This window comes from Leptidea sinapis, chromosome 9 (assembly GCF_905404315.1).
Source record: "Leptidea sinapis chromosome 9, ilLepSina1.1, whole genome shotgun sequence".
NCBI classification, from domain to species: Eukaryota; Metazoa; Arthropoda; class Insecta; order Lepidoptera; family Pieridae; genus Leptidea; species Leptidea sinapis.
Genome location: NC_066273.1, coordinates 7,800,494 through 7,827,812, shown reverse-complemented (window position 1 = coordinate 7,827,812; position 27,319 = coordinate 7,800,494). Strand labels below are relative to the sequence as shown.

The 27,319-nt window shown below is 37.3% G+C and overlaps 1 protein-coding gene across 1 annotated transcript; it reads right to left on the bottom strand.

The window, feature by feature from the left end:
- Positions 1 to 15,961: 15,961 nt before the first annotated feature.
- LOC126965946 (basic juvenile hormone-suppressible protein 2-like) lies at positions 15,962 to 21,603 on the bottom strand. Its single transcript, XM_050809761.1, has 5 exons — positions 21,455 to 21,603; positions 19,743 to 19,876; positions 18,032 to 18,865; positions 17,338 to 17,510; positions 15,962 to 17,040 (listed from the first exon to the last, which is right to left on the bottom strand). The coding sequence occupies exons 1-5, from the start codon at positions 21,528 to 21,530 to the stop codon at positions 16,044 to 16,046; spliced, it is 2,214 nt and encodes a 737-aa protein (XP_050665718.1). The 5' UTR covers positions 21,531 to 21,603; the 3' UTR covers positions 15,962 to 16,043.
- Positions 21,604 to 27,319: the final 5,716 nt, after the last annotated feature.

Here is a 27,319-nt window from a genome sequence, read left to right as displayed (position 1 = left end):
TGACAGACATGCAAATATTCCAGTGCTTTCTTTTCATAGTTGGCCAACGTAAAGCTATACCTTAGAGACCCTACAATATACAATTATAATAATTAAAAAATATAATAAGTAGTAATAAGACAGTATTCGTGTATTGAGTAAAAACAATATATTTTTAATAGCGTTTATAATTTAAATTTAAATCTATTTAATACTGTCTCCTTTCTTATTTCTTATAGTAATTTATTAAATACTAGCTGACCCAACAGACGTATTGCCATCATATCATCGTCAACTGTATTTAATCTATGAACTAAAGCTAAAGGTAGCTAAAATTAAATTTGTCTAGATTCTAATTAGTTATTCATTTTAAACTATTATTTCAATTTGATTTCTGAACGACGCGGGACACATCAAAGGAAAAACATTTTTTTTTTAATTCCAAACATTTTCCTATTTATTCACCTTTTAAACCTTCTCTGGACTTCCACAAATAATTCAAGACCAAAATTAGCCAAATCGGTCCAGCCGTTCTCGAGTTTTAGCGAGACTAACGAACAGCAATTCATTTTTATATATATAGATATTTACACACATAGCGTGACAGTTTTTGTGGTAAAAATTGTTCTTATGTACTCGAAGTCTAGTAGGATCACGCGATGGAAACAAAGAACAGTCACCTAACCGAGTGAATTAATTTAATTTTTTTTTAACAAATAAACTAGCCTCTAGTACATAAATTTCGTTAATAGTAATGTGTTTAAATTTAAAAATAGTGGTCTACAGCTATCGAAGGGCCCTATACCGGCCACAGCTCTTATGCATCTTTTTTGAGCTTTATATTTGTGGAGTTACCCCATAGGAAGATACCATACCTAATTATAGATGCTATAAAGCCGTGATGGACAAAGATTGCAGATTCTTTTGATATTGTTTGACCATATAAAGTGTTGAATAAACGCACAGATGAATTCGAAATCCGAAAGTATTGAACCGGAACCACCCTAGTAAGAGTCTACAGTTCCAGCTATTGCGCTAGCATCGCTTGTGTCTAATGCTTTGAGTTTGAAATATTATATTTCTTTTATTTCCTAAAAGAGTTTCCATTCAATGTTAGTGTTACTTATACCGTCACTTTAGTAGTTATATCAATTCGATCGATCGAATCGAGAATATATAAATAATACAAGCTGATACCCGCGACTTCGTCCGCGTACACACATGACTAAGCACGTATTACTTATAAAATCTTTAATTCTTAAAACTTTATTAACTTTTAACTTTATTAACTATCTGATAGATAGTTATCAACTGTAAGTAATCTACCAACTATAGTTAGCTAAAATTAAGTTTATTTTTTACCTCCTGAGAAAGTTAGAAAGATTAAAAAATTCTAATCAGTTATTCATTTTAAGCTATTCTTTCAATTTGATTTCTGAACGACGGGGGATACATCAAAGGAAAAATGAAATTGTTGTTTTAATTTAATTCCCAGCATTTTCATATTTATTCACCTTTTAAACCTTCTCTCTCCAAATCGGTCCAATTGAGAACTTTTTAACCGACTTCAAAAAAGGAGGAGGTTCTCAATTCGTCGGTATGTTTTTTTTATGTTTGTTACCTCAGAACTTTCGACTGGGTCAACAGATTTTGATAATTCTCTGTTTATTTGAAAGCTGTGCGGTCCAATAAAGTTAAAATAAACAATAATAGTAACAGTTAATTAGATTAATGCAAGTATTTTTATACTTTTGAAGTCGGTTGTTTTTCTTTTTATTTTTTTTTTCTTCAAAACAGAAGTAAACTCTCAATTAGTTTATTAGGGTTTCAAACCTGAAGGGTAACCAACGGACACCTCTGCAGTCTGTCCGTCCCACTATCTGTCAGCGGACTGTATCTCATTATCCCCAATACTTAATCTAATATATAAAATTCTCATGTCGCGGTGTTTGTAGTTGAACTCCTTCGAAACGGCTTGACCGATTCTCATGCAAATTTGAGTGCATATTTGGTAGGTCTGCCTAGAATCAGACAACATCTATTTTTCATCCCCCTAAATGTTAAGGTTGGTCCAAATTTTTTTTTAATTTTTTTGACATTTTTTTTTTAAATTTGTTTGATTATGAGTCAGCATTAAAAATACATACAACTTCAAATTTTAACCAATCAACGATCAAGATTTGCTTTTGTATCGCGATTTTAATATCGGCAATACAACGTTTGCTGGGTCAGCTAGTAAACAATATTATTAAGACTTATGTAAAGTGATTAACATAATTAGTATTTTAAGTTTAGTTATTAATAAGTAATTGCCAACGCAACCCTAAATTTAATCTAGTAAATTAGCATCTAATTAATTTTTATAATGAGAGGTCATGTAAAGGTAATTTGACTATTATTGTTTGATTTTTATTACGTGTCAGAGTTTATCAGTGCCTTCTAAGAAAACAATGATCATACATACTATCAGTAAAGTTGAAGTGTATATAAAATAACAGCTTAGCAACATAACTAAATACATCTAAATATGTGCTCGATAGTCGGGCGAGAAAAGTAAAATTTACGTTTGGCTCAGTGGAAGGAGCGCTCGCACGGAACTCGAGAGGTCGCGGGTTCGAGCCCCGCACCATTCAAAAATTTTGTTTTTATGTTTAATTTGTGTAATTGATTCCAAAAAAATAATATTTGTAGATTTGCATATCCTAAGTCGATTTCCTAATATGTAAATCCAATATTTGGTTGAGCAGGTAAACAACTGTAAAGTAGATCCTGTAGATGAATATCAAGGTTTATCAATGATACGTCACTCGAACGGTTGGATCAGTGGCAAGAGGGCTCGCACGGTCGTGAGAGGTGGTTTGAGTCCCACATCGTTCATAAATTTTGATTTCCAATATTTGGTTGAGCAGGTAATCAACTGTAAAGTATATACTGTAGATGAATATCAAGATTTATCAATGATACGTCACTCGAACGGTTGGCTCAGTGGAAAGAGCGCTCGCACGTTCGTGAGAGGTCGCGGGTTTGAGTCCCGCATCGTTCGTAAATTTTAATTTGTGTAAATTTTACAATTTTACTTTCAATGATAAATAGCTTGTGTTCAGAGAATAACCGAAACTTGTTTGAAAATTGTTTTGAAATTTGTTTTAGCAGTGAGGTAGATATTTAATCTCAGACTAAATAATGATCTATGAATCACGAGGATATATATTTTATGTATTTTTTTTATGGAAAAAGAGGAAAAACGAGCGTACGGGTCACCTGGAGTTATGTGATCACCGCCGCCCATTCTCTTGCAACACCAGAGGAATTACAGGAGCGTTGCCGGCCTTTGAGGAAGTCGTAGGTACGCGCTTTTTTTTAAGGTACCCATGACGTATCATTCCGGAAACACCGCACAAGGAAGCTCATTCCACAGCTTTATAGTACGTGGAAGAATGCTCCTTGAGAACCGTTCACAAAGTTTTTTAGTTTTGTGCTATTTTGTTGATTTCGGGATAGCGGCCTTACGAGGTATTATGGTGTGGTGAGCTTAATATTCATTTATTAGAAAAATCGATTCCCAGCAGTCTATGTCAACTTCATATAATCAATTCAATATATTTCTGAACTTACTTGTCAGAGTAACCAGAACATCTAATAGCTGTATTGGTAATTAACAATTACAAATCTATTTGGCACTACAACTGCGCTCGGCACCTTGAGACATAAGATGTTAAGTCTCATTTGCCTAGTAATCTCACTAGCTACGGCACCCTTCACACCGAAACACAGTAATGCTTACACATTACTGCTTCATGGCAGAAATAGGCGCCGTTGTAAGTTTGGTTAATTGTGCTATTTTGTATTTAAATAAATTAAAACCTAGTTTGCAAACAGTTACTATGCAACCGCTGGGTATTCATTGGAGAAAACAACGCCTTTAGCAACTTTATAGTGAGAGATCATTATATAAAATAATTATATATGTTCCTCGTGTACCTATGTGAAAAAAAATCCAAATAAACAACCGTATTCAAAAATACTAATCCAAAACCACTGATACAATATGCACTAAGTATATCTATTGTTTTGGAATAGTTATTTTTGAAGTCGGTTATTATTTTCTTTACTTTTACTATTATTATTTTTAGTGAATCTAATGTACACCAACTAATTTATCTGAATATGTAAAGGAGTAAACTAAATTTTGAAATGCAGCAATGAACGTAAGCACATTGCAATTTGATTACAGACAGTTTGAAATTCTGCCGCACCCTTATGCACCATATTTCAAACAAGAAAAGAATCATCTAAATCGGCTTACCCAGTTGAAAATTCTGAGGTAACAAACATGAAAAAATACCGTTGAATTGAGAACCTCCTCCTTTTTTGAAGTCGGTTCCAATACGTTGAATAATACAAAATATCTGTTGCAAGGTCAACTTGAAATGTTATAATCTGGGAATCCGGAATAGTAAAAGACTGCAACTTTGATTATAATTATAAAGAATCCATTCTGAACAGGAAGTTGCTTGAGACTTTTTTCTGACATTCCATTTCCAATCACAAAAAATCGTGTCTCTTCTATAGCGTTAATGAGTCACTTCTTTTATAAAATGTTAAAGAATGAAAACAAAATTTTTATTTTTATATCGCGTTAGCCCTATAAATATTAACAACTGCTGATATTATATGGGACTTTTCTATAATTATACTTACCTTGATAATTGGTGTCATTGCACCATATCTTGCAATATTTTTTAAAGGTATTACGCATGGCGTGCTTCCTGACCGCTTGAAATATAGTAAAATTACCTACACTAATATTAAATTCGAGAAGCACTTCTTGTGTGAAAAATTATAGTATTATAGTTCGGTATTATCAATCCATATAATAAAAATAATTAAAAACTTTCATCAGGAGCTGTAATGCGGAGAAGCGTACTTCAGGGATCAATCCTAGGACCGTTGTCATACCTCTTCTATATTGAAGATTTACCATTTGTAACCTCGAAAATTTTGAGATTATTCATTTCGCTGACGACACTTCATTTAAATATGGTAAACGCTAGTTGGTATTACAAAATAAACTCCTTTTCATAAAACTGGCACTTTTGATTAATTATTCGAGAACTTTTAGTATTAACAGTTTTAAAAGGGATTTGATACAAAAAAATAAAATCAATATTATTTACTGATGTAAGAACACTTTTGTTTGGTAATTAAGTCAATTTTAATTTGTTTTATTTTGTTTTCTAGGAAATTACTCATTTTGACAAAAAAAGGTATCTTCAATTGACTTTCTCCTTTATTTATTAAAAATTACAAACTATTACATAAAAATTAATATTGAGTGTAGGTATCATCCACTGGCTGAAATATAACTGCTGCAATTCTTCGTGGCATATTATGGACGAGGTTTTTTTTGAGTTCTTGAGTAATTAAAAAAGTATTAGCAGATTTTAGATCTTGAATGTTCTGTGGGGCTGAGGTCGGTACTTCGTGCTGGCCAATCTAAATGTGAGATCCCGTCGTCACTTGAGGAAGCGTATTCGTCGCCCGCACGGTATGCTCGAGCATTATCGTCCATAAGCACAGCAACACTTTTTGTAACAACTAACGAATTGTTATGCTTTGAGCCACAATCTACAAAAACGAACCTAGTACTATTATCAGAAGTTATGCCAGCTCAAAAAATGTCAGAGCCCTCACCGTACGGCGTTATTTCTGCAAAATATACCTATGCATAACGCCTGGTCTTCATCAGACTATACAACCTTGCTCTATTCTACATCTGTCCACGTCGCACAAATTTGGTTAAATCTTAACCTTGCAATACGGTGCCCATAGGGTAATTTAGGATCCCTAGCTTGTGTACGACTCTGTATATCGACTTCTAGAAGTCTCCTCCTGCCAGTTCATACGCTAACACTCACATTTCTAACATCTTCAAGATTGTTTTTGATGTTATTTTAGGTAGACTTCTGTTTTCGTAAAGCTTGACTTACAATATATCGATCGATCCGAGCTCAGTGGATCGTTTTCTTTCTGATCCCACTCTTCTTTTCAAAGAATCGGTTTCTTGAAACCTAGCCCTGGCCCTCGGAACGACTTACACCAAACATTGACAAACGTTCCGACACAATATAACATTGAGTACAGCCACTTTGAAGAAGACTATCAGCGATAATTGTCTTCTCTGAAATAATATTACCGGTTGCAATTTGTCACAAAAAACCATTTTTTTAAATCAACATCAATTTATTAAAATCACAGAAAAACATATACATATATTATAGCACAATATACAGAAAACTGCGAGCAAACGCTCGGATCGAATACAATATATTTATGTAATTTTTAAATGTGGAATATTTTATTTTACTTTCCAGTACTTTTTTCATACGTAGACAATTGTTTCTAATTAATTGAATGCATAAAAAATCTGTTTTGTTTGAGATTTCCATACTTGTACTGAAAAGTTTAGGATGCTCGTGTTTTTTGCAAATGTGTTTATATGAAATTCTCCCTACCAAATGTAAAATAAAGGTTCAAGGAGTATCTTTTAAAACGGGGAACTATTAAAATTTGTATATTCTACTTCGTTTCTTGGAATGGCATTAGATGAAAACCTACAATGGGGTGTTCATATTGAGGCAATCTCATATAAAATGAGTGCTTCTACTTTCGCTATTAGAACAAGTATAAATCTTACTGATGTAAGCACTGTGAAATCGATCTATTTCTGTTATTTACATAGCATTATATCATATTGTGAAATCCTTACAAAATCCATTAGAAATCACTTTAAACACATACGGATTTTAACAGTAGCATCTTAATTCACTTATAATAATTTACTGGTATTTTATAAAAGGATGAACAGAATACATTTAAAATAATGATACACACTAAGAATACGAGAAATAAAACTAAAACCATTATTCCACAAACAAGACAATTATTTAATAAAATTCTAAATAATAATTACATGTCTAACTCCTTCTTAATTCAAATAATATATAAAGAATTGTCTTATTAAAAAAGTCTACTATACGATTAAAGAATATAATAGAGGACAAAGATGTATGTAAAATAGATGTTCCTGGTCCACCTCATAATAATTCTTGAAACGATGTTTCTAAAGCGCTTAGCTTAAGCCTTTTAGAATAAATTTTATTTGACAATGTCGATATATGTGAAAGTCAATGTGAATGGCAGGTGATCTTCTGGACCTCCTCTCAGTATCACGGGTACCACAGAGGTCTATTCTAGAACCGGTGCTCTTCCTTGTTTACATTAATGATCTAATTTACCTTGTCGAAAAAAGGAGTAGTATTGCTTGCAGAGGATACTTCACTCAAATTCAAAGTGAAAAGAAGCCTAGTTAGGTAAAACGAAGTAGTGTTCAGTGTTCTATCTAACATCGTGTTTCAGTGTGTGTGGTGTGTGGGCTTAGCGCCAACATTAGTTACGAATAGTTAGAAAAATTACCAGAGTATTTTTCACACAATCATGATTGCAAATAATACAAGTTCATAAACGGGTATGGAACAAAAATTTGTTAAAAATAACTGACTACCTAAGAACAATAAGGTTACATTCGTCAAAAAAAATTTGATTTACCCTAAAGTTACGCCTAAAGAAATCTTACTATAATAATTATATTTGTAAATTTTATTATAGTAGTATCTAAATCTTAATTTTTTTGTTTTCGATGGTCAGATATCCCTTTCGCAAGCTTATGGTTAGCGCGACCTCTGGCGTTCTAAAGCTAAAGTACGTTCTAGTTGCCATATTACGTGTTATTGCTATGAGCCGCTAGGATGCGCCACTTTCGCTTAGCATCAAAGTTTTGGTGCGAATCTACGGCTACACTACTTTACCGTCTACCGCCCTGATAAACCATTATTATTTATAGGGGAATGCCCGTTTTGGGCTATCAAATGCCCAGTAATTACTTTTATTTAAAAAAAATCATATTTATTCTTCTAAGTATTATAAAAATATTATCAAAAAAGATTGCTACACTTTTACACATAACATGAGTAACGCAACGATATCTATATATATAAAAATGAATTGCTTTTCGTTAGTCTCGCTAAAACTCGAGAACGGCTGGACCGATTTGGCTAATTTTGGTCTTGAATTATTTGTGGAAGTCCAGTGAAGGTTTAAAAGGTGAATAAATAGGAAAATGCTGCTAACTTAAATAAAAACAACAAACTTGTTTTTCCTTTGATGTGTCAATACATAATTTCTATGAGAGAATTTAATGACGCACGGTTTGACAGTTGTGCTGTGAAACAATTTCATTACTACAGCAGGGTGCATATTTTACGAAGTAATTTTTGATGTTATTGACAAATTCATATTAAAACATTATTTTATTTATTATATACAGAACAACGTCTGTCGGATCAGCTAGTTTTACAATATCAACTACAATTAGACGACATAATATTATTTGAATGCTACGAATCAGTGCTGCCAAGAAGTGATTTACTTGGTTTTACCCATTTTAATCCTATGATGCTTAATATGTGCGCTTTTTTCAGCCGTGAAGCAGTAATGTGAAAACATTACTGCGTTTCGGTCTGAAGGGTGCCGTAGCTAGTGAAATTACTGGGCAAATGAGACTTGACATCTAATGTCTCAAGGTGACGAGCGCAGTTGTAGTGCCGCTCAGAATTTTGGAGTTTTTCAAGAATCCTGAGCGGCACTGCACTCTAATGGGTAGGGCGTATAATTAGCTGAACGCCCTGCTCGTCTCGTCCCTTATTTTCATAAAAAAATATATTATATTAAAAATGAATGAAATAGATTAATTAAAATCGATATTTATTTATTCCATTTCTTTATCTTTTATTTGGCAACATATTTGTCAATATGTTATGTTTTTAAAGGGATAACCTTAACTTCTAGGTTTAATACACAAATAAAATTTGGAAAACAAAATTGTACGAACGATGCGGGACTCGAACCCACGACCTCCGGCGTTCCATGCCGCTTCTCTAACCAACTGAGCCAACCGTTCGAATAACGTGTCGCTATTAAATCTTGTATGCTTTGTTCAACTCTCAGGTTGTGGCTTCATCTACCTACAGGATCTACTTTACAGTTGATAACCTGCTCAACCCCAATATTAGGAAATTGACTTGAGATGTCGCTCTTGCTCATCTAAACAATATGTTATGTTTTTAAAGTGATAACCCTCACTTTTAGGATTAATACACAAATAAAATTTGCTGAGCTCACTCAGTTGGTTAGAGCACTGGCATGGAATGCCGTAGGTCGTGGGTTCGAGTCCCGCATTTTTCAAATTTTGTTTTTCAATTTTTATTTGTGTAACATCTTTGTCATTATAAAATGTCAACATACAAATAAACTTCGGTTTGTATTTTCGTGTGCGTTTTCAATTAGTTTATCTCTGTTAATGCTTTTTTTTACCCTTTTTTATTTTGTTATTTTTTTGTAGCCCTTAGATTCAATTCCTGGACGATGTGCTTATAATGTATGACCCCCAAAATAATGCGTAAGATAAGAAAAATGTATTTGCAATTCGATAAGTCATGTTATGAAAAGAAAAAATATTTTTTTCCTAAAAACCCATTCTTTTATAAAGCCAATTTCCTAACTATTTTCTTATTTATAGTTAATATTCTATTCCCCGTATACTTTTCTGTGTGTGCACTCGTAGCCGAAGTTAGTATGGCCGATGGGCATCCTCCTTTCCTCGGGAACTGTGGTTTCACTAGAGTTTTGATGTGCAAATGAAGAGGAGGTCAAAACCAAATTGGCTTCGACGAAGCTGGGCGTCATAAATAGAGCACGGCAATACTTCAAGCTGGCCCACATTCTAGCGCTCTACAAAGCGCAGGTCCGGCCACATAGCATAGGAGTTTAGCTCCATCTCTGGACTGGCGCACCCCAGTATCAGCTCGGTTCATTTGACCGCGTGCAATGCAGAGCAGCTCGAACTGTAAGGAATCCAGTGCCCTGTGAACGGCTGTATCACTTGGAGACGTCGTTTCATTGTGCGTCTTCAACCGCATTTATCACGAGGAGTGCTCCTACGAGCTGTTTTATCTGATCCCTGCCGCCGAATTCCACCTTCGCACGACACACCACAAGTTAGGATATCATCACCACCATCTGGATCTGTGGCTGTCCTCTACTGTGCGTTTTTCAAGGAGCTTTCTTCCACGTACTACAAAGCTGTGGGATGAGCTTCCTTGTGCGGTGTTTTCGGGACGATACGACATGCGTACCTTCAAAAAGAGTGCGTACGTTAAAGGCCGGAAACACTCCTGTGATTCCTCTGGTGTTGCAAGAGAATGTGGGCGGCGGTGATCACTTAACACCCGCACGGTCGTGTGTCCTCCTTTTTCCATAAAAAAAAACTGACGCTGAAGATTGCTTTCCGCCCTATGTTGTGCATTGGTAAATAACTGCCATAGATCGTGGGTAAACCTAGATAAAACCCCAGAGTAGGGATGGATACTTAAGTACTTTAATTAATAACCATTGCCATTTCGCGGTAGTGTGAACGTAGCATTACCTTCTACCGCCCTTTACTGCAACAAGCAAAGGCATTCATGATTTTTTTTATGGAATAGGAGGACAAACGAGCGTACGGGTCACCTGTTGTTAAGTGATCACCGCCACCCACATTCTCTTGCAACACCAGAGGAATCACAGGAGCGTTGCCGGCCTTTAATGAAGGTGTACGCACTTTTTTTGAAGGTACCCATGTCGAATCGTCCCGGAAACACCGCACAAGGAAGTTCATTCCAAAGCTTTGTAGAACATGGAAGAAAGCTCCTTGAAAACCGCACTGTGGAGGACCGCCACACATCCAGGTGGTGGGGATGATATTCTTACTTGTGACCTGTCGTGCAAAGGTGGAATTCGGCGGCAGGAATCAGGTTAAACAGCTCTTCAGAACACTCCCTGTGATAAATGCGGTAGAAGACACACAATGAAGCGACATCTCTACGCAACGCCAAGTGATCCAGCCGTTCACAGAGCACTGGGTCCCCGACAATTCGAGCTGATCTACGTTGCACGCGGTCAAATGGATCGAGCTGATATGATTTTATTTATGCTTCTATTAACGCGGGAAGTGATCAGCTACACTAGAGTTTAAGGAGACTTAGCAATAAACTAGGTGATAAAACAGATTTTTATGGCATGAAATGGCGTCATGCAACCCCAAGTAAATAAATTGTTTTTGATTAGTTAAACTTAATAATCAAAAATGAAGTGTGGAAATGAAAAATCTAATCTTGTTGCACAAATATTTATTGTGTTAAAACTACGAATAAGTATCAGTGTTAATTACAAAAGTTATGCACACCGCTCATTATCTTTCTAAAAAAATGAAAACGTCGCTTCATTGTGTGTCTTCTACCGCATTTATCACGGGGAGTGTTCTGAAGAGCTGTTTAACCTGATTCCTGCCCCCGAATTCCACCTTTGCACGACACGTCACAAGTTAGAATATCATCCCCACCACCTGGATGTGTGGCGGTCCTCCACAGTGCGGTTTTTAAAAAACTTTCTTCCACGTACTACAAAGCTGTGGAATGAATTGTGCGGTGTTTCCGGGACGATACGAAATGGGTACCTTCATAAAAAAAGTAAACCTCCTTAATGTCTATCAACGCTTCTGTAATTCCTCTGGTGTTGCAAGAGAATATGGGCGGCGGTAATTACTTAACGCCAGGTGACCTGTACGCTCATTTGTCCTCCTTTTTTATAAATAAACTTTAAGTGCGAATTCACCGGTCGAGTGTCACAGACAAAAATATAGGGTCGAGTTAGAGTTGTCTTTTTACAATTGCTACTTTCGTGGCTTTGTACACTTCATATTATTAGCATAGGTAAGCCACAAGAGTATTTCTATTTTCAATATGGAATGAAGCGCAATAATTATATATTATGAATATCATATTGATAAATAATATAATATCATATACATATTTTTACATTTCAAATAAAAAGAAGATGGTAATTGTATTCCCTTTTTTTTTGCGTGTTTTATATATTTCATACAACATTGTAATAGGGCCGAAACACATAACCGCGTTGCGGCACCGCGCCCCTGAAATCGGCAGTTTGCATTGCGGCGTTGCGGCATCGTGGAAAAGAGCGTTTTACTATCGTATGGTGGGGTAACCAGTTCTTCGTGATTTTTTATTATGAATGGATGTGTCTCTGGCATGGATCGTCGGAAAAAACTTATTGCTTGTTTGTTATTAAGAAGACATTACTCTGTTTTAAATATACGACACAGAAGATACTGATAAGGCTGAGCACTTCAACCAAAGATTTTGAAGTGTTATAGATATTTGATTGACTTGAAATTAAGTTGAGACATTATTTAAGATGTTTTCAAGAGATTTGCGAAATAATAGTTCTTTTGAAAGAATCATTGACTACCATTATAAGCAAGAAATTGAAAATGATACCATTTGAAACTCTTGCAGAATTTAAACTTCAACTTCATATTAATAATGTACTTGTGCATTATAAATATGGTTAATTTAATGACTTTCAAAAAACGAGGTAAACTAATTGTATCATAATATATGGCAACATTCATAATTAATAAGGAAGAACTGTGGATTTTGTAGGTGTACCTGTAGGCATGCTGCCCTGTACTTTTCCCGGGGCGTAAAAAGAATAGGGGAGTCCCAGGCCCATGGGTGTCGTAAGAGGCGACTAAGGGCTTTTTAGAAGTGGGAGAGTCACGCTGCCGTCTTTTGACGTCAGCAAAATCGGGCCAGACTCGTCCGGGTTAATTACCACACTCGCAAAGAATACCGGCGTGAAGTAGCGGCCTAATGCCGCTATGTTTCGCATAGGTTAGTGTCGAGGACCGGTGGCCATTCCCCCCCCCCCCGCCCTCCACCCGAATATGACAGCGGTACTAAAAAAGATTTTACCCCAGGAGGGTACCAGCTCTACCAGAGTTGGAGAATCCCTCCCAGGGCACTCAAGCTCGGGCTGCCCTTCGTATTCTGGGGAGGGCACAGAACCGCGCATGACCAAGGACAAACGAGGCAGTATCACCACGGCACCCCGCTCCACACTCAACGTGGACTTTTGCAATATCAGGGGAATTCACTCCAATTTAAACGCCGTCCACCACCACCTTGAGACGGCGCAGCCGGCCTTGTGTTTCCTTACTGAGACGCAGATATCTCGACCTAGCGATACGTCATATTTAACGTACCCCGGGTACAAAATTGAGCACAATTTTTTGCCTCATGCCGGGGTATGTGTGTACTTTAGGGAGGATATCTGCTGTCGCCGTCTCGGCAATTTTGAGGGAAGGGACCTGTCCACTCTCTGGCTCCGCGTAGATTTAGAGGACCGCGTCCGCATCTATGCGTGTGTCTACAGGTCCCATAGTGGTAACGCAGAAACCGATCATCTCATGGGCTGCGTTCAAGCGGCAATTGACGACGTACTTGCACAGATCCCCTCCGCTGAAATTGTAGTCTTGGGTGATTTCAACGGGCACAATGCCGAATGGCTTGGATCACGTACCACAGACTACGCAGGGCGATCTGTGCATAATTTTGCATTGGCGTATGGTCTGTCCCAATTGGTTGAGTCGCCAACGCGGCTCCCGGATGTGGATAGCCACATGCCGTCCTTAGTGCATCTTCTGCTGACTACACATCCCGATGGTTACCAGGTCTTTGTTGACGCCCCTCTCGGAACGTCCGACCATTGCCTGGTCAGGAGTGTAGTGCCTATCCGACGCCAACGTCGCAGACCACCAGCGACCCGCCGCGTTTGGCACTACAAGTCAGCAGATTGGGATAGGATGCGTTCCTTTTTTGCATCCTACCCTTGGGGCAGGGTTTGTTTCCCTTCGGATGATCCCAGTGCCTGCGCCGTTGCAGTAGCCGATGTGATATTACAGGGTATGGATATTTTTATACCAAACTCTCGATGCGTCATCAGCATCTGACTGCAAAAAACAGGCGTATCGAGCTTGGGTTGCGCGCAAAAAGGATCCGAACTGCATAGTTCTTTAGAGGAAATACAACCGTGCCTCCAGATTTTTTAAGTGGCAAATCGCCCGTGCAAAATCAAAACACGTCGTCAAAATCGGCGAGCAGCTTTCCAGTTACCCGACCGGAACACGCAAGTTCTGGTCGTTGTCGAAAGCTGCTCTTGGTAACTTCAGCCAGCCGTCCATGCCGCCGTTGCACATGAGGAATGACACCCTGGCCCATACGGCAAAAGAGAAAGCCGATCTCTTGTGCACTCTTTTCACCTCTAACTCGACTCTTGACGACAACGGAAAAACACCGCCGACCATCCCGCGGTGTCAGAGCTCTATGCCTGAAGTACAGTTCAGACAGAAAACTGTTAGGCGAGCTCTGTTTTCGTTGGACGTCAGGAAGTCGAGCGGGCCGGATGGCATTTCTCCAATCGTGCTTAGAACGTGTGCCCCTGAGTTGACGCCGGTGCTAACGCGTTTATTCCGGCACTCTTATTCTAAAGGCGTAGTCCCTGACTTATGGAAGTCTGCCCTTGTCCATCCGATCCAAAAAAAAGGAGACAGTTCGGATCCGGCAAACTACAGGCCTATTGCTATTACCTCCCTGCTCTCCAAAATCATGGACAGCATAATTAGCCGTCAGCTCTTGGTATACCTAGAGGGTCACCAGTTGATCAACGACCGACAATACGGGTTTGGCCATGGTCGGTCGGCAGGTGATCTTCTGGCACATATACCTGACACATAGATGGGCTGCGACTATTGAAAGCAAGGGGGAAGGCCTGGCAGTTAGCCTGGATATAGCGAAGGCCTTTGATCGTGTATGGTAATCCCGAAAGCTTGTGCAAGTGGACCTCCAGCTTCCTCACTGGGCGTTGTCGACGGATATTGCTCGAACCCGACACCCGTGAATGCTGGAGTGCCCCAAGGCAGTGTGCTGTCTCCCACGCTGTTTCTTCTGCATATCAATGATATGTTGGATACCTCCAACATTCATTGCTATGCAGACGACAGCACTGGTGATGCCATATACACGGGCCATGCAGGTCTCTCTCGGGAAATCGTCGACCAGTGCCGGGAGAAACTTGTGTCTTCTATCGAGTCCTCTCTTGAGAAGGTCGCGGAATGGGAAAATTGAACCTTGTCCAATTTAACCCCCAGAAGACTCAAGTTTGCGCGTTTACCACTAAAAAAACCCCATTTGTTGTATCACCGCTCTTCGACAACACTTCCCTCAAAGCCTCGCCTAGTATCAGAATAGTGGGTCTCGAAATCTCGAGCGATTGCCAATTTCGTGGTCATCTGGAAGGCAAAGCCAAATTGGCTTCAAAGAAACTGGGCGTCATTAATAGAGCACGGCAATACTTCAAGTCGGCCCACATACTAGCGCTCTACAAAGCGCAGGTCCGGCCACACATGGAGTATTGCTGTCATCTCTGGTCTGGCGCACCCCAGTATCAGCTCGATCTATTTGACCGCGTGCAACGCAGAGCAGCTCGAATTGTCGGGGACCCAGTGCTCTGTGAACGGCTGGATCACTTGGCGTTGCGTAGAGACGTCACTTCATTGTGTGTCTTCTACCGCATTTATCACGGGGAGTGTTCCGAAGAGCTGTTTAACCTGATTCCTGCCGCCGAATTCCACCTTCGCACGACACGCCACAAGTTAGGATATCATCCTCACCATCTGGATGTGTGGCGGTCCTCCACAGTGCGGTTTTCAAGGAGCTTTCTTCCACGTACTACAAAGCTGTGGAATGAGCTTCCTTGTGCGGTGTTTCAGGGACGATACGACATTCCTTCCGACCTTCAAAAAAAGCGCGTACACCTTCCTTAAAGGCCGGCAACGCCCCTGTGATTCCTCTGGTGTTGCAAGAGATTGTGGGCGGCGGTGATCACTTAACAACAGGTGACCCTTACGCTCGTTTGTCCTCCTATTCCAAAAAAAAAAAAAAAGGCATGAAATGAAAAGAAGGTGTTTGATAGCATTTTTTATTTCTAAGCTACAACTTATAATCTGTCAGCCATATAACATTATGATCATTTTTCGATATTTTCATTTAAACAGTGGTGTTGATGTCTACATCTCTTAAGTTGTAATTATCAATGGTCTGTGTCCTAGATGTTAAATCATAATTTTTAAGGACATAGCTGTCCCATCGCATTTTCATGTCGCAAACTTGAGCCTTGTGGAAGACTGTCACATCAACAAACTTCATGTTTGGTGTAAAGAACTTGGCTTCATCAATTGTACGATCGAAGGGGAAACCTAACGGCATCTTGTCAACCAGAGTTGATCTAAGTTCTACAAAACGATCACGTCTGTTTACATCAAAAATGGATACATCGACATTGTCAACTACTCTAAGAGGGGTGACAATTACGTACAAGAGCATGTTCATTCCACCAACACGACCCTTAGGAAGCAACAGCCTTGTAGGGAATCCTGTGTGGTAGTTAACGAGATCTTTGTACAAGTCTTTGACATCAGAGACTGTGGTAAGTTTGGTCCATAAATCTCTTGTCATCATACGATCTCTTACAAAGTTGTGCATGTCTTGTGAATTCCTGATGATTGTGTTCCTTCCGTTGTTTAGTTTGTAGTAGAATGTATCGAGTTCAACGAAGTTGACTCGGTTGAGGTTTAAGTCGATGAGACGACCAAGATGGTCTTCCTTGGGTCCCAAGAATACTCGAACAATACAATCGACGGTTTTGTCAGACATTATGTCAAAGCTAACTTTGAAAGGTTGGTGGTTAAGACGACGTTTGCGGACCAAGAAAGTCATGTCTGATTTGGACTTCTTAAATTCATCGTTGTTAAGGATAACAGCATTAGTCATATCCATTAAGTAATCATCAAAGTATGTTACAAGCTTGTCTACAACGACGTTGTCGATCTTGACTCCAGGGAAGTAAAGTTCTTCGCGAGTGTAGCTTGGCAGACGCAACTTGAAGAGGATGAACAAATAAGACAAACGCTTTTGCAGTTGGTAGAATACTGGGTCACGAAGAGCAGTCTGGTAGCTATCCAGTACGCTTGGCACCACGAAATAGCTGAAACAGAATACGTAGATACAAGAAAAGCATACCGAAATTGCAAAAAATAATTAAGTAGCTATGCAATCAAATAATTCGTTGAGTCGATTTCCTGAGTCTCGTTTCACAAAAAAATTTTACGTCGAGTGAATATTGCGACCAATGGTTGGCAGATAAATTTTAAAATCGAAGAGCAGATTCTGCGAAACAAATCATCATTTTTACTGTTGTAAGTACCACCAAATCATAAAGTATTGTCTCACATTTCCGGTAATATAATAACAAAAATTATTTAAAAGATGTGTGTCCACTTACTTTCCTGAGAATGCTGTGTTCAGGCCAACAACTGATTTTATCAAGATGAGCATGTAACGGTATGCTTCTACATTTTGCTTGCTGATATCGAGCCTATCGACGGTTCCGTAAATAAGTTTACCAAGGTGTTCAATATCTTCAGGCTTGACGAGATCGAAACGCTTGCCGTTGATCTGTAAAATATTATTAAATGTCGTAAAAAGTCACAAAACAAAGCCATTACAGTGGATTGAACATTAACTTGGCTCTCAACTTTGACCACATAGAATTCCCTTACATGGCAATTTGTCAGTTAAATTATTTCATAATTATGCATAGTTTAATTTTTTGCATCATACGCCAGATTTTTCTAAAATAATAATAATAAGTCAAAATATTAAAATCAGTCCATTCAAAGAAAGATTCGTCGGAACAAAATAACATAATGTTTTTTTTTATATAGAAACAGATTGGAATGAAGCAGATATTAAAAATAATTAGGAGAGTGCCTCAACATATAAGTAAAATACCACATTCAAACAGTGCTTTAGATTATTGTCCACAAACACACAAGCAAACAGATGAAAACTCAGTGTTATTGCGTCTGTGACATTAGTTTAACGTGAATTTTTGGTTTTATCATTGGTTTTTTTTTTAAATTGTTGTCTTAATTATTTATGACAAGACACGAAATGCTAACGATATTAGTCCTCACCTCAACGAAACCCTTGACGATGGCCTCATTTATGATCTTTTCATAGTTCTCCGCCAAATTGACCAAGTTCACGTCATTGTCGCGAGCAACCACGTAGTTGTTTAACCTCACGGGTAACTGTACACCATTGTGTAGGGTTAACCAAGGCCAGTATCCTTTCCTGATAGGCTTGTTCCATGAGAACGTGGTAATTTCACCCAAACCGTTTGACAAACGTTCTAAATAGTAACGGGCAAGAATCTGCTGATAGACGTATAAAGTATATTCCCATCTTCTGTTTGTGTTCTTGTTGATAATATCATCTCTCATCCAGAATGGAAAATCTACGTGGAAGTAATAGTAGTATGTATTTAAATCGATGTCCTCAGTGAAGTATCTGAGTCTGTCCTCGTCGTTTAAGTAAACTCTGGTATCGAAGACGTTCTCGTCGATGATATAGACGTCCTTGTCGGTTTTTCTGATGCCGTAGAAGTGTCCAACTTTTTCGTCAAGAAGGCCATTCCTCATCTTTAACATATATGCTCGTTGGATAACATCTGATCGTACGAAATAGTAAGGGTAAATTTCGTAGGGTGGTGGCAGAACAATACCCTTGCAATCATCACGGTGACGAACAGCTACGGTTAAGGCGTAAACGAACATTCCTTCGTTAACATTAAGCCGCATCCAGCATGCAGTCTTGACAAATGCGTCGAAGTCTTTGGCGAAATACAGCATATGGAAGAATGTGAGCACCTCCTTCATTTGGCGGTCTACATGGAGCGTGAAAACTTCACCTCGAGGTAGGAAACCAAACTTAATTTGGTTGAAGAATGTCTTGACTACATCTTGCTTCTAAAAATAAACAGACATTACATATTAATAAACTGATATTATGATTATTAAGAGATTTCATGAAATTTTATTAAAAGCTTAATTATTCTATTCACGAAGGTTCAGTATGAACACTATTGTTTATATTAATTAATAATTTTTAGTCTTAAGACTATGATAATGTCGTTGTAACGAATTATCAATGTATTAACACCAGTCATTGTCTTTGGCACAAAGTAACTAGCCACATAAAAAATTGCTTGCTGTAAGAAAAATGGGACAGACTAGACATCAGTCCTTGTCAGTGTGCTAAGTTTCAAATTAATCAGACGTTTTGAAGGGGTCGAAAATCACGTTCAAAGATTCGGTTACACATTACTTAGATTCAGTTCATGCTAAAGCGTTTTATAAGAATGAAATAGAGATATATCTTAAAAAAAAATCCAGTGTTCTGATGTTTGTTTCTAGTGAACTCCTAATCGAATGAACGGGTTTTAATGGGGATTATTTCATGTGTGCAGTTTAGTCCAACTTAAGAGATAGGATAGTTTTAATTTCGATTTCAGACCCATACTTATTTTTATTACTAATATTTGTCTTGTATGGACATATTTTCCATGAGAGAATTTAATGACGCACGGTTTGACAGTTCTGCTGTAAAATAATTTCATTATAACACTAGGGAGCATATTTTAGGAAATAATTATTGATGTTATGAAATATTATTGACAAATTCAAAAAGAACATTATTTTTTATGTATGTACAGAACAACGTTTGTCGGGTCAACCAGTAGATAGGGGTATATATCCTTTACTCTGATATATCAGAGTTTAAGGAAAATAACAGTCTTCTGCAATAGACTGCCGTCTGCTAGAAAAGAAACAATAATTAACTTACAGTATACAAATCGATGTTATCTTCAATTTTAAAGTTCCTGCCAATGTCTTCAATTTCCTTGTAAGTTACAGGTTCCAAAACATGGTTCAGTAGTTTGAGAATAAAGAACTGACGCTGTTTTAAGTCAGAAAAATCTGAAAGGTATATAATATAGTTACAATTTCATATTTTTAAAGTGATATTATTCACTTCTATGATAAATTAAATTTGTTACCAAAATTTATGACCGACACTGGACTAAAACGCGACCTCTCGTGTAAGGTCCGAGCGCTCTTACACTGAGCCAACCGTTCGAGTGGCGTATCGTTCGGAAATCTTGGTATGTCTTGTTCAACTCTCGGGTTGTGCAATACAATTTTAAAACATTATTATGACATGAGCCATATTATCATGCCTATTTTTTTATTTTTTTTTATTAAAAGAAACACAGTATTCATCATCACCATCATCAGCCGGAAGACGTCCACTGCTGGACTAAGGCCTCCCCCAAAGATTTCCACGACGATCGGTCCTGCGCTGCCCTCATCCAACGTATTCCGGCGACCTTGACCAGATCAGATCGTCGGTTCACCTTGTGGGGTTCACCAACACTGCGTCTATCCGTACGTGGTTGCCATTCGAGGACATTACTGCCCCAATAGCCTATCCGTCGAACTATATGCCTTGCCCACTGCCACTTCAGTTTCGCAATCATGTGGACTATGCGGTAACTATGGTTCTTCTACGGATCTCCTCACTTCCGATTCGATCTCGCAGGGAAACTCCGAGCATAGCCCAAACACAGTATTACCCTAAAGCAACTAAAAAAAACAGTGAAAGCGGATCCAAATTAGTAAAGCTATATCAGAAAAAATAGCAGGCACAAATCCACAGAGATACAAACAATAAATCCTTACGGCCTTACATATAAATTGGCATAAAGTTATAACTAAGCATAAACAAAGAAAAAATGTTTACAATTGACATTTTGCTGACGATTTACGACATACTCGTGTAACGTTTCCCGCGTTTATTTGCATGGCAGCTTGTCATTCGGAAAACTTTAGAATATCATTGTATTGACAGTGTTGTCAACGATATTGTAAACAATTGTTTGCATATTCTTTGTTTATCATCAGTTATAACTTTATACCAAGTTTATTTGTAAGGCAGTTAAAGTTATTAAGCATAGGTAGGTATGGATTGCTGGTCAAATCAGATTTTTTTTATTCATTCTGCAATTATTACCAGTATGTAAATTATTGAAGAAACAAAGAAACGAAGCCATTAATGAGACTCACAGAAATTATAATACAGTTTACAGATACAATTGAATTAATAGATATATACCTATTTAAACCAAACTAAATTTAACTAATTGCTAAATATGAATATAGACTGTTAGATTCTAATTAGAATAATAATAGTTCAGGTTGACGTGAATTAAATTTATGCCGTCGATGAATGCCATTCGTTATTTACTAAAGTGTGTAAGCATTACTGTGCTTCGGTCTTTAGGGCGCCGTAGCTAGTGAAATTACTGGGCAAATGAGACTTAACATGTTATGTCTCAAAGTAACGAGCGAAGTTGTAGTGCCGCTCAGAATTTTTGGGTCTTTCAGGAATCTTGAGCGGCACTGCATTGTAATGGGCATGGCTTATCAATTACCATCAGCTGAATGTCCATATCGTCAATTTTTTATAAAATATATACTAGATTAAAAATATCTTACTCAGTTTTAAGTCATCGGTCTCTGGCCGAGCGGAGGCCAGGGCGAGCCCTAACGCCAAACACACCAGAACCTTCATCTCGTCGGCTGGTGATACACTGCTGTCTCCCTGTCGCTATTATTTCAATATATACCCAAAGACTATGGAATGGGAGTGACCTAAACTTATTTGTTTTTATTTCGATAAGAAAAGGCACCTTCAACAACAATAAGTGCAATGCCTTTACGCTTATCTTTAATTTTGTTTTTTTATTGCAATAAACTTTCTTGATAGTGCATTTAATTATGCTGCTGTTGGCTTGGAGTCAGAGATACTGATAGAGCTTATCACTTTGATTTATTTGTAATAAGTAATGTCACAACGGTATCAAAGCTAGAGCAATCATTAATTTAAAATTTTTATAAATATTTGACGAAAATCCATCGGCCCTTCGCATTATTTGACGGCAACGTCTATTAAGCAATTTGTGCAAAACTTCATCTGAGTGTTCGATGCACACGTACACTGTGTTTTAGTGTTACTTCTCCTCTCAAATTTTTTTTGAGGTCTAAATTGCATTATCTTTTCTTATTGAAAAATGGATCTGCGTCGGGAATATGTTCATGCGATAATTTTTTATGACTTCAAATGTGGCCTTAAACCAGATGAGTCTTTTGATCCACTTCAAATGGCGTTTATAAATAAAGGAACCATCTACTGTCGTGGGATGAAGAAAGAAATGGTCGTTTTCTGACCGCTGTTAACGAGGAAAATGTGGCAGTAAAAAGATCAAAACAAATTTTATACAAAGAAATTAAGCACATATTGCAGATTGGATCGGGAAGCATTCACAAGATTCCATACAAGCACCTTCACGTGAAAAGGATAGTTTAGCGCTGGATGCCGCACAACCTAATCGAAGCTCAGAAACTGGCCCGTGTGGTATGGTGCCGTGAAATGTTCAATAACTTTAAAGCAGGCTAATAAAAAAGGCTAAAGCAATTTTGTCTCGACGCGTTTATGACATCGTAACAGGTGACGAATCCTGGATTTATCAATACGATCCCGCAACAAAGCGTCAGTTGACAATGTGAATGTTTCGAAATGAACGTGAAGTTAAGAGGAAAGTGAAAAAAGAAGAAATGAAGAAGAAGACGCCTACGAAAGTTAAGCGATCGAGAAGTAAAGTTAAAATTTTGATCGCTACTTTCTTCATTGTAACGGGCTATTTAGTGTCAATTCCATAACTAAATCAAAGCTACATTGTGTCTGAATGGAATACTACAGAATGCCTGCCAGAAGTTTTACTGACACGAGCGACTGGCGACTGAATACCGGAGTACGCGGGCTATTTATTATGAATTTCGGTTCGTCTGTTCGCCTGTCGAAAATCCGTTCTTCTCAGGTCTGAGGCAGTCTATTTTGAATGGGTGGTAGTTTTTGACGTTCAATACGTGATTCTGAATACAAATATTTGAATTTGAATTGCTTCACCACGACAACGTGCCGGTGCACTCAGCGCTCAAAATAAGAGAGATTTAAATAAAATTATTTTTAATCATGTAAAAAGTAGCGTAAGTTAAATTTATGTTAACTAATAATATAAAGAGGAAACATTTATATTTTTGTATATATGTTTGTTATGGTTTCACACAAAAACTACTGGACTATATTCAAAAATTCACCATCAAAAAACTGTATCTTCACTGAGTGATTATACAGTTTTTTGATGGTGAATTTTTTTTATTATTACATTTAAAAAAAATAGGGATCCCAAATAATAATTCAATAATAAAACCCAAGGTGAATAAATTCGTCGTAAGAAATCTGTCTTCGCGCACGCTGCGAAAACTATTGATGATAGAACAAAAAAATGTTCTACGGTACTATAGAACGTATCAATATCTGCAAAAAAGTCCACGATACTATATCTCCATCTACTGTAGTTATGCCACTATAGCTACTTCTTAAAATTTTTCAAAGTTGATATAAGTGCCGACAATAATCTAACCAAATATGGTTAATACTTTATACCGCTGTATTTATCCTTATCCCACTAAATGATATTTTATTAATAACCATTATAATAAAACCCTGAAAAATACTTTTTAAATTATTAAAATCGGACATTCGTTTCAAAAGATATAACCAATTTAAAAATGTCAATCTAAATAAAATAATGCAATAATAAAATAATAACTAAGTGGAATTAAACTTTTATGTTAACAAAAATAAATCCATAGTCCGACTTAGTAGACTTTCCACTACCACAAGATCGGTATCTAAGCGAGTGAAACTGCGGGGCATTGCTAGTACTTGATAAAGTTATCACTTTCCAATATATTCTTCTTACATCATACTACTTACATCATAAAATCAATAAACAAATTAATATTTTTATAATTATGTCAATTGGCAAAACAATGACAGCTTAGATAAATTTTTGACCATCTATTACTTCATAATTGTTTCAATTACCAAAACTTACTTTACAAATATAGAAATAAAGAATCTTATACCAAAACAGTAAAGCGAAGTGATTATTTATTTTTATTGTATATTCATTATTTTTAATAAAACATTAGTGTAATCAACTAATTTTTATCAGCGTTAGCTGTAGTAATAGTTGTAGTTATACAACTATTCACTAGTAGTGTCTACAATATATTTAGACTCTTAATCACAACGCAAGAGCCGAGTGAAGCGAGCCGCGGCAGCGGCTGGCTTGATAGCAATACAATCAGTTAACATCATTTTTTAAATGACAATAAGGGACGAGACGAGCAGGCCTTTTAGCTGAGGGTAATTGATGCGCCCTGCCCATTACAATGCAGTGCCGCTCAGGATTCTTGAAAAGCCCAAAAACTCTGAATGCCGCTGCAATTGCGCTCGTCACCTTGAGACATAAGATGTTAAGTCACATTTGTCCAGTAAATTCACTAGCTACGTTGCCCTTCAGATCGAAAGAAATAATGGTTACACATTACTGCTTCACGACAGAAATAGGCACCGTTGTGGTACCCATACTCTAGGATGCCGCTGTGCAAAGGAGTTTCCCATTGGTAAGATGCTTGATTACCATCCCATCAAAGAACTCTTCCAAGTTAGTTAAATAGACTAGTATTGGAGTAAGATAGAGCCACACTGTACTTGTTCTTCTTTTTGATAAGAGTGAGTACTAATGTGAGTACTTGCACATATGACATTCAATCTTAAGTTTCTTTCCCATGGTTTGAGACATAATAAGCAATGATGCCGCTTACCATCGGGTAGGTCATCTGCTAGTTCGTTACCTATCATATAAAAAAACATTCACAGCCGTTTCTTCTGGATCTACGCACTTAGTAAGTCTTGAGGTAGTCTATTTTGAATGGGTGGAAGTTTTTGACGTTAAATAAGTGATTTTAAATCCAATTTTGAACAAAAATTCGAATTTGAATTTGTAGTTCCAATTAGAATGGGAGGCTGCTTAGCACAGGATGCCGGCTAGATTATGAGTACAACAAAGGCGACTATTTCGTACCGTGAAGCAGAAATGTGTAAGCATTACTATGTTTCGGTCTGAAGGGCGCCGTAGCTAGTGAAATTACTGGAGAAATGAAACTAACATCTTCTGTCTCAAGGTGACGATCGCAATTGTAGTGCCGCTCTGAATTTTTGGGCTTTACAAGAATCCTGAGCGGCACTGCATTGTAATGGGTAGGGCGTATGAATTACCATCAGCTGAACGTCCTGCTCGTCTCGTCCCTTATTCATATTTTTTTATTCATTCATAAAAAAGACATTTCTTTGGTCTTAATCTTATAAATTCAATCTAATCAATAACAGAATACAGCTTATTTTGTAGTTATTTCCTATAACAACAAGTTTTGCAAGTGTGAATAAAGCGGCTTTCATTAAATATAAAAACCATGATATCTCATAAACCCCGCTAGCTAGCAAAGTCAAATAAAAACTGTAAATATACTAACGGCCATTTTCAATAACCTATCTATCCTTAGTTTTACTTACTAACAACGTAAAACAAATCTATCCTTTTACGCTTACTTACATTTCAATAACCTATGGACATAAAGCATTAGACTATAACTATACTGGACATCACTATGGATAGATAAGATCTTGTCATTATCGGCCGTTTTCAATAACGTATCTATCCTTTGTTTAACTTACTAGAGGTAGACAAAGCTATCTTTTTACGCTTATTTACATTTCAATAACCTATGGACATAAAGCGGTGGACTATAGCTATATTGGACATAACTATGAATAGATAAGATCTTGTCATTAAACGGTGACAGCAATTTACCCGTAACTAGAGTTATTGAAAACTTGTTGAAAACGGCCGTAAAACATTAAGGTTTAAAATGGCATATGTTTTATTAATGTACAACGAACTTTTTTTCAATAGCAACGCCCCATACAAAGTGGTTATTCTCCTTTGTAATATACAATTACAAATTCAATTCACTACTTAAAACACAGTCAAACTCAGTGGGGTCCACATATTGCCCAACTAGCAGATAGACTCAGCTCTGCGTCATATGCTGTTAGAAAGATTAGAGAATACACGAATGTTGCGACCGCTAGATTAGAGTACTTCAGTTATTTTCACAGCATCATGACGTACGGTATTTTACTATGGGGTCATGCTGCTGACATTGATATAGTGTTTGCTCTGCAAAAGAGAGCTTGGTTATAGACAGTTTCTCAAAGAAAACTTTAAAGAAATAAACATTATGACTGTTGTCAGTAAATTTATCATTTATTCATAAAAATCGTCACCTTTTTGCTCTTAATAGTGATTTTCATTATTATAACACTAGAAATAAGAGATTGATTTAAGGGTAAATTTATACACTTTTATAATAAAGTCCCAGCCACTGTTCAGGCATTATCTATAAATAAATTTAAATGTTTTACAAAAAAATGTCTTTGTTGTGAATCCTATTACTCAACAGCTGAATATCTAAGTGGCCGGACAGCCTCCGACTAGATTATGATTATTTTGTAGCGATAGAAATGACTGTACAATATTGTATATTTTTATTTTAAAGAGCGCAAAAAAAGAATGCTGGGAGAGTTTCTTGCGTCGCTTCTTCTCTCTCAGAGTGCCATTTGTTTCCGAAGCGGCAGTAGTATCTATTATATTAGAAATGACATCAAAGAGAGTTCTAAAGAATCAATTTTGTGAAAATAAATGCTTTTTATGCCTTTTAAAAGCCTATTTTCTCCTGGCTCGGGCCTTTTATTAATTAATAGCAAGATTTTACTTTAAACAAATTCTAATTGAGATAACTTTCATACATTTAGAAAGTTGGAAACGCCAAAAACGATCCAAGGAAAGATTAATTACATCTAAAGTTATAATTACGTTTAAAGAACTCATCAGGCCTAGCAAAACACTAGATTAAAGGATAATTTTTATTTTTATTTTCAGTCATAAAGTTAATTTAAGTATTATGACTGTTATCTTTTTATTGAGCAAAATTTTAATGAAAGAGGAGGACAAACAAGCGCACTTGGCACCTGAAAGTGAGTCTGTAAAGTGATCCCTTTCTCTCGTAACACCAGAGGAATCACAGGAGGAGGATTTTTGAAGGTACCTATAACTTATCGTCCTGGAAACACCGCACAAGGAAGCTCATTCCACTGTACCTGAAAGACAGTTCCTTGGACACCGCACTGTGGAAGAATGTCATAAATCCAGATGGTGGGGACTATATCCTGACTGTTAGCGAGACGTGCGAAGGTGGAATCAATCACGCCAAATAGCTCTTCGGAACACTCCCCGCGATAAATGCGGTAGAAGACACACAATGTAGCGACGTCTCTACGCAACGCCAAGTGATCTTGAAAGCTGAAAGTATTGCCGTGCTGTATTTACG

Coding starts and splice junctions, on each gene's coding strand:
- LOC126965946 (XM_050809761.1), bottom strand. CDS start 21,530: ATGAAGGTTCTGGTGTGTTTGGCGTTAGGGCTCGCCCTGGCCTCCGCT. Junction 17,511..18,031: donor TCGTCAAGGGTTTCGTTGAG/GTGAGGACTAAT, acceptor AATATTTTACAG/ATCAACGGCAAGCGTTTCGA. Junction 17,041..17,337: donor AACACAGCATTCTCAGGAAA/GTAAGTGGACAC, acceptor ATTCTGTTTCAG/CTATTTCGTGGTGCCAAGCG.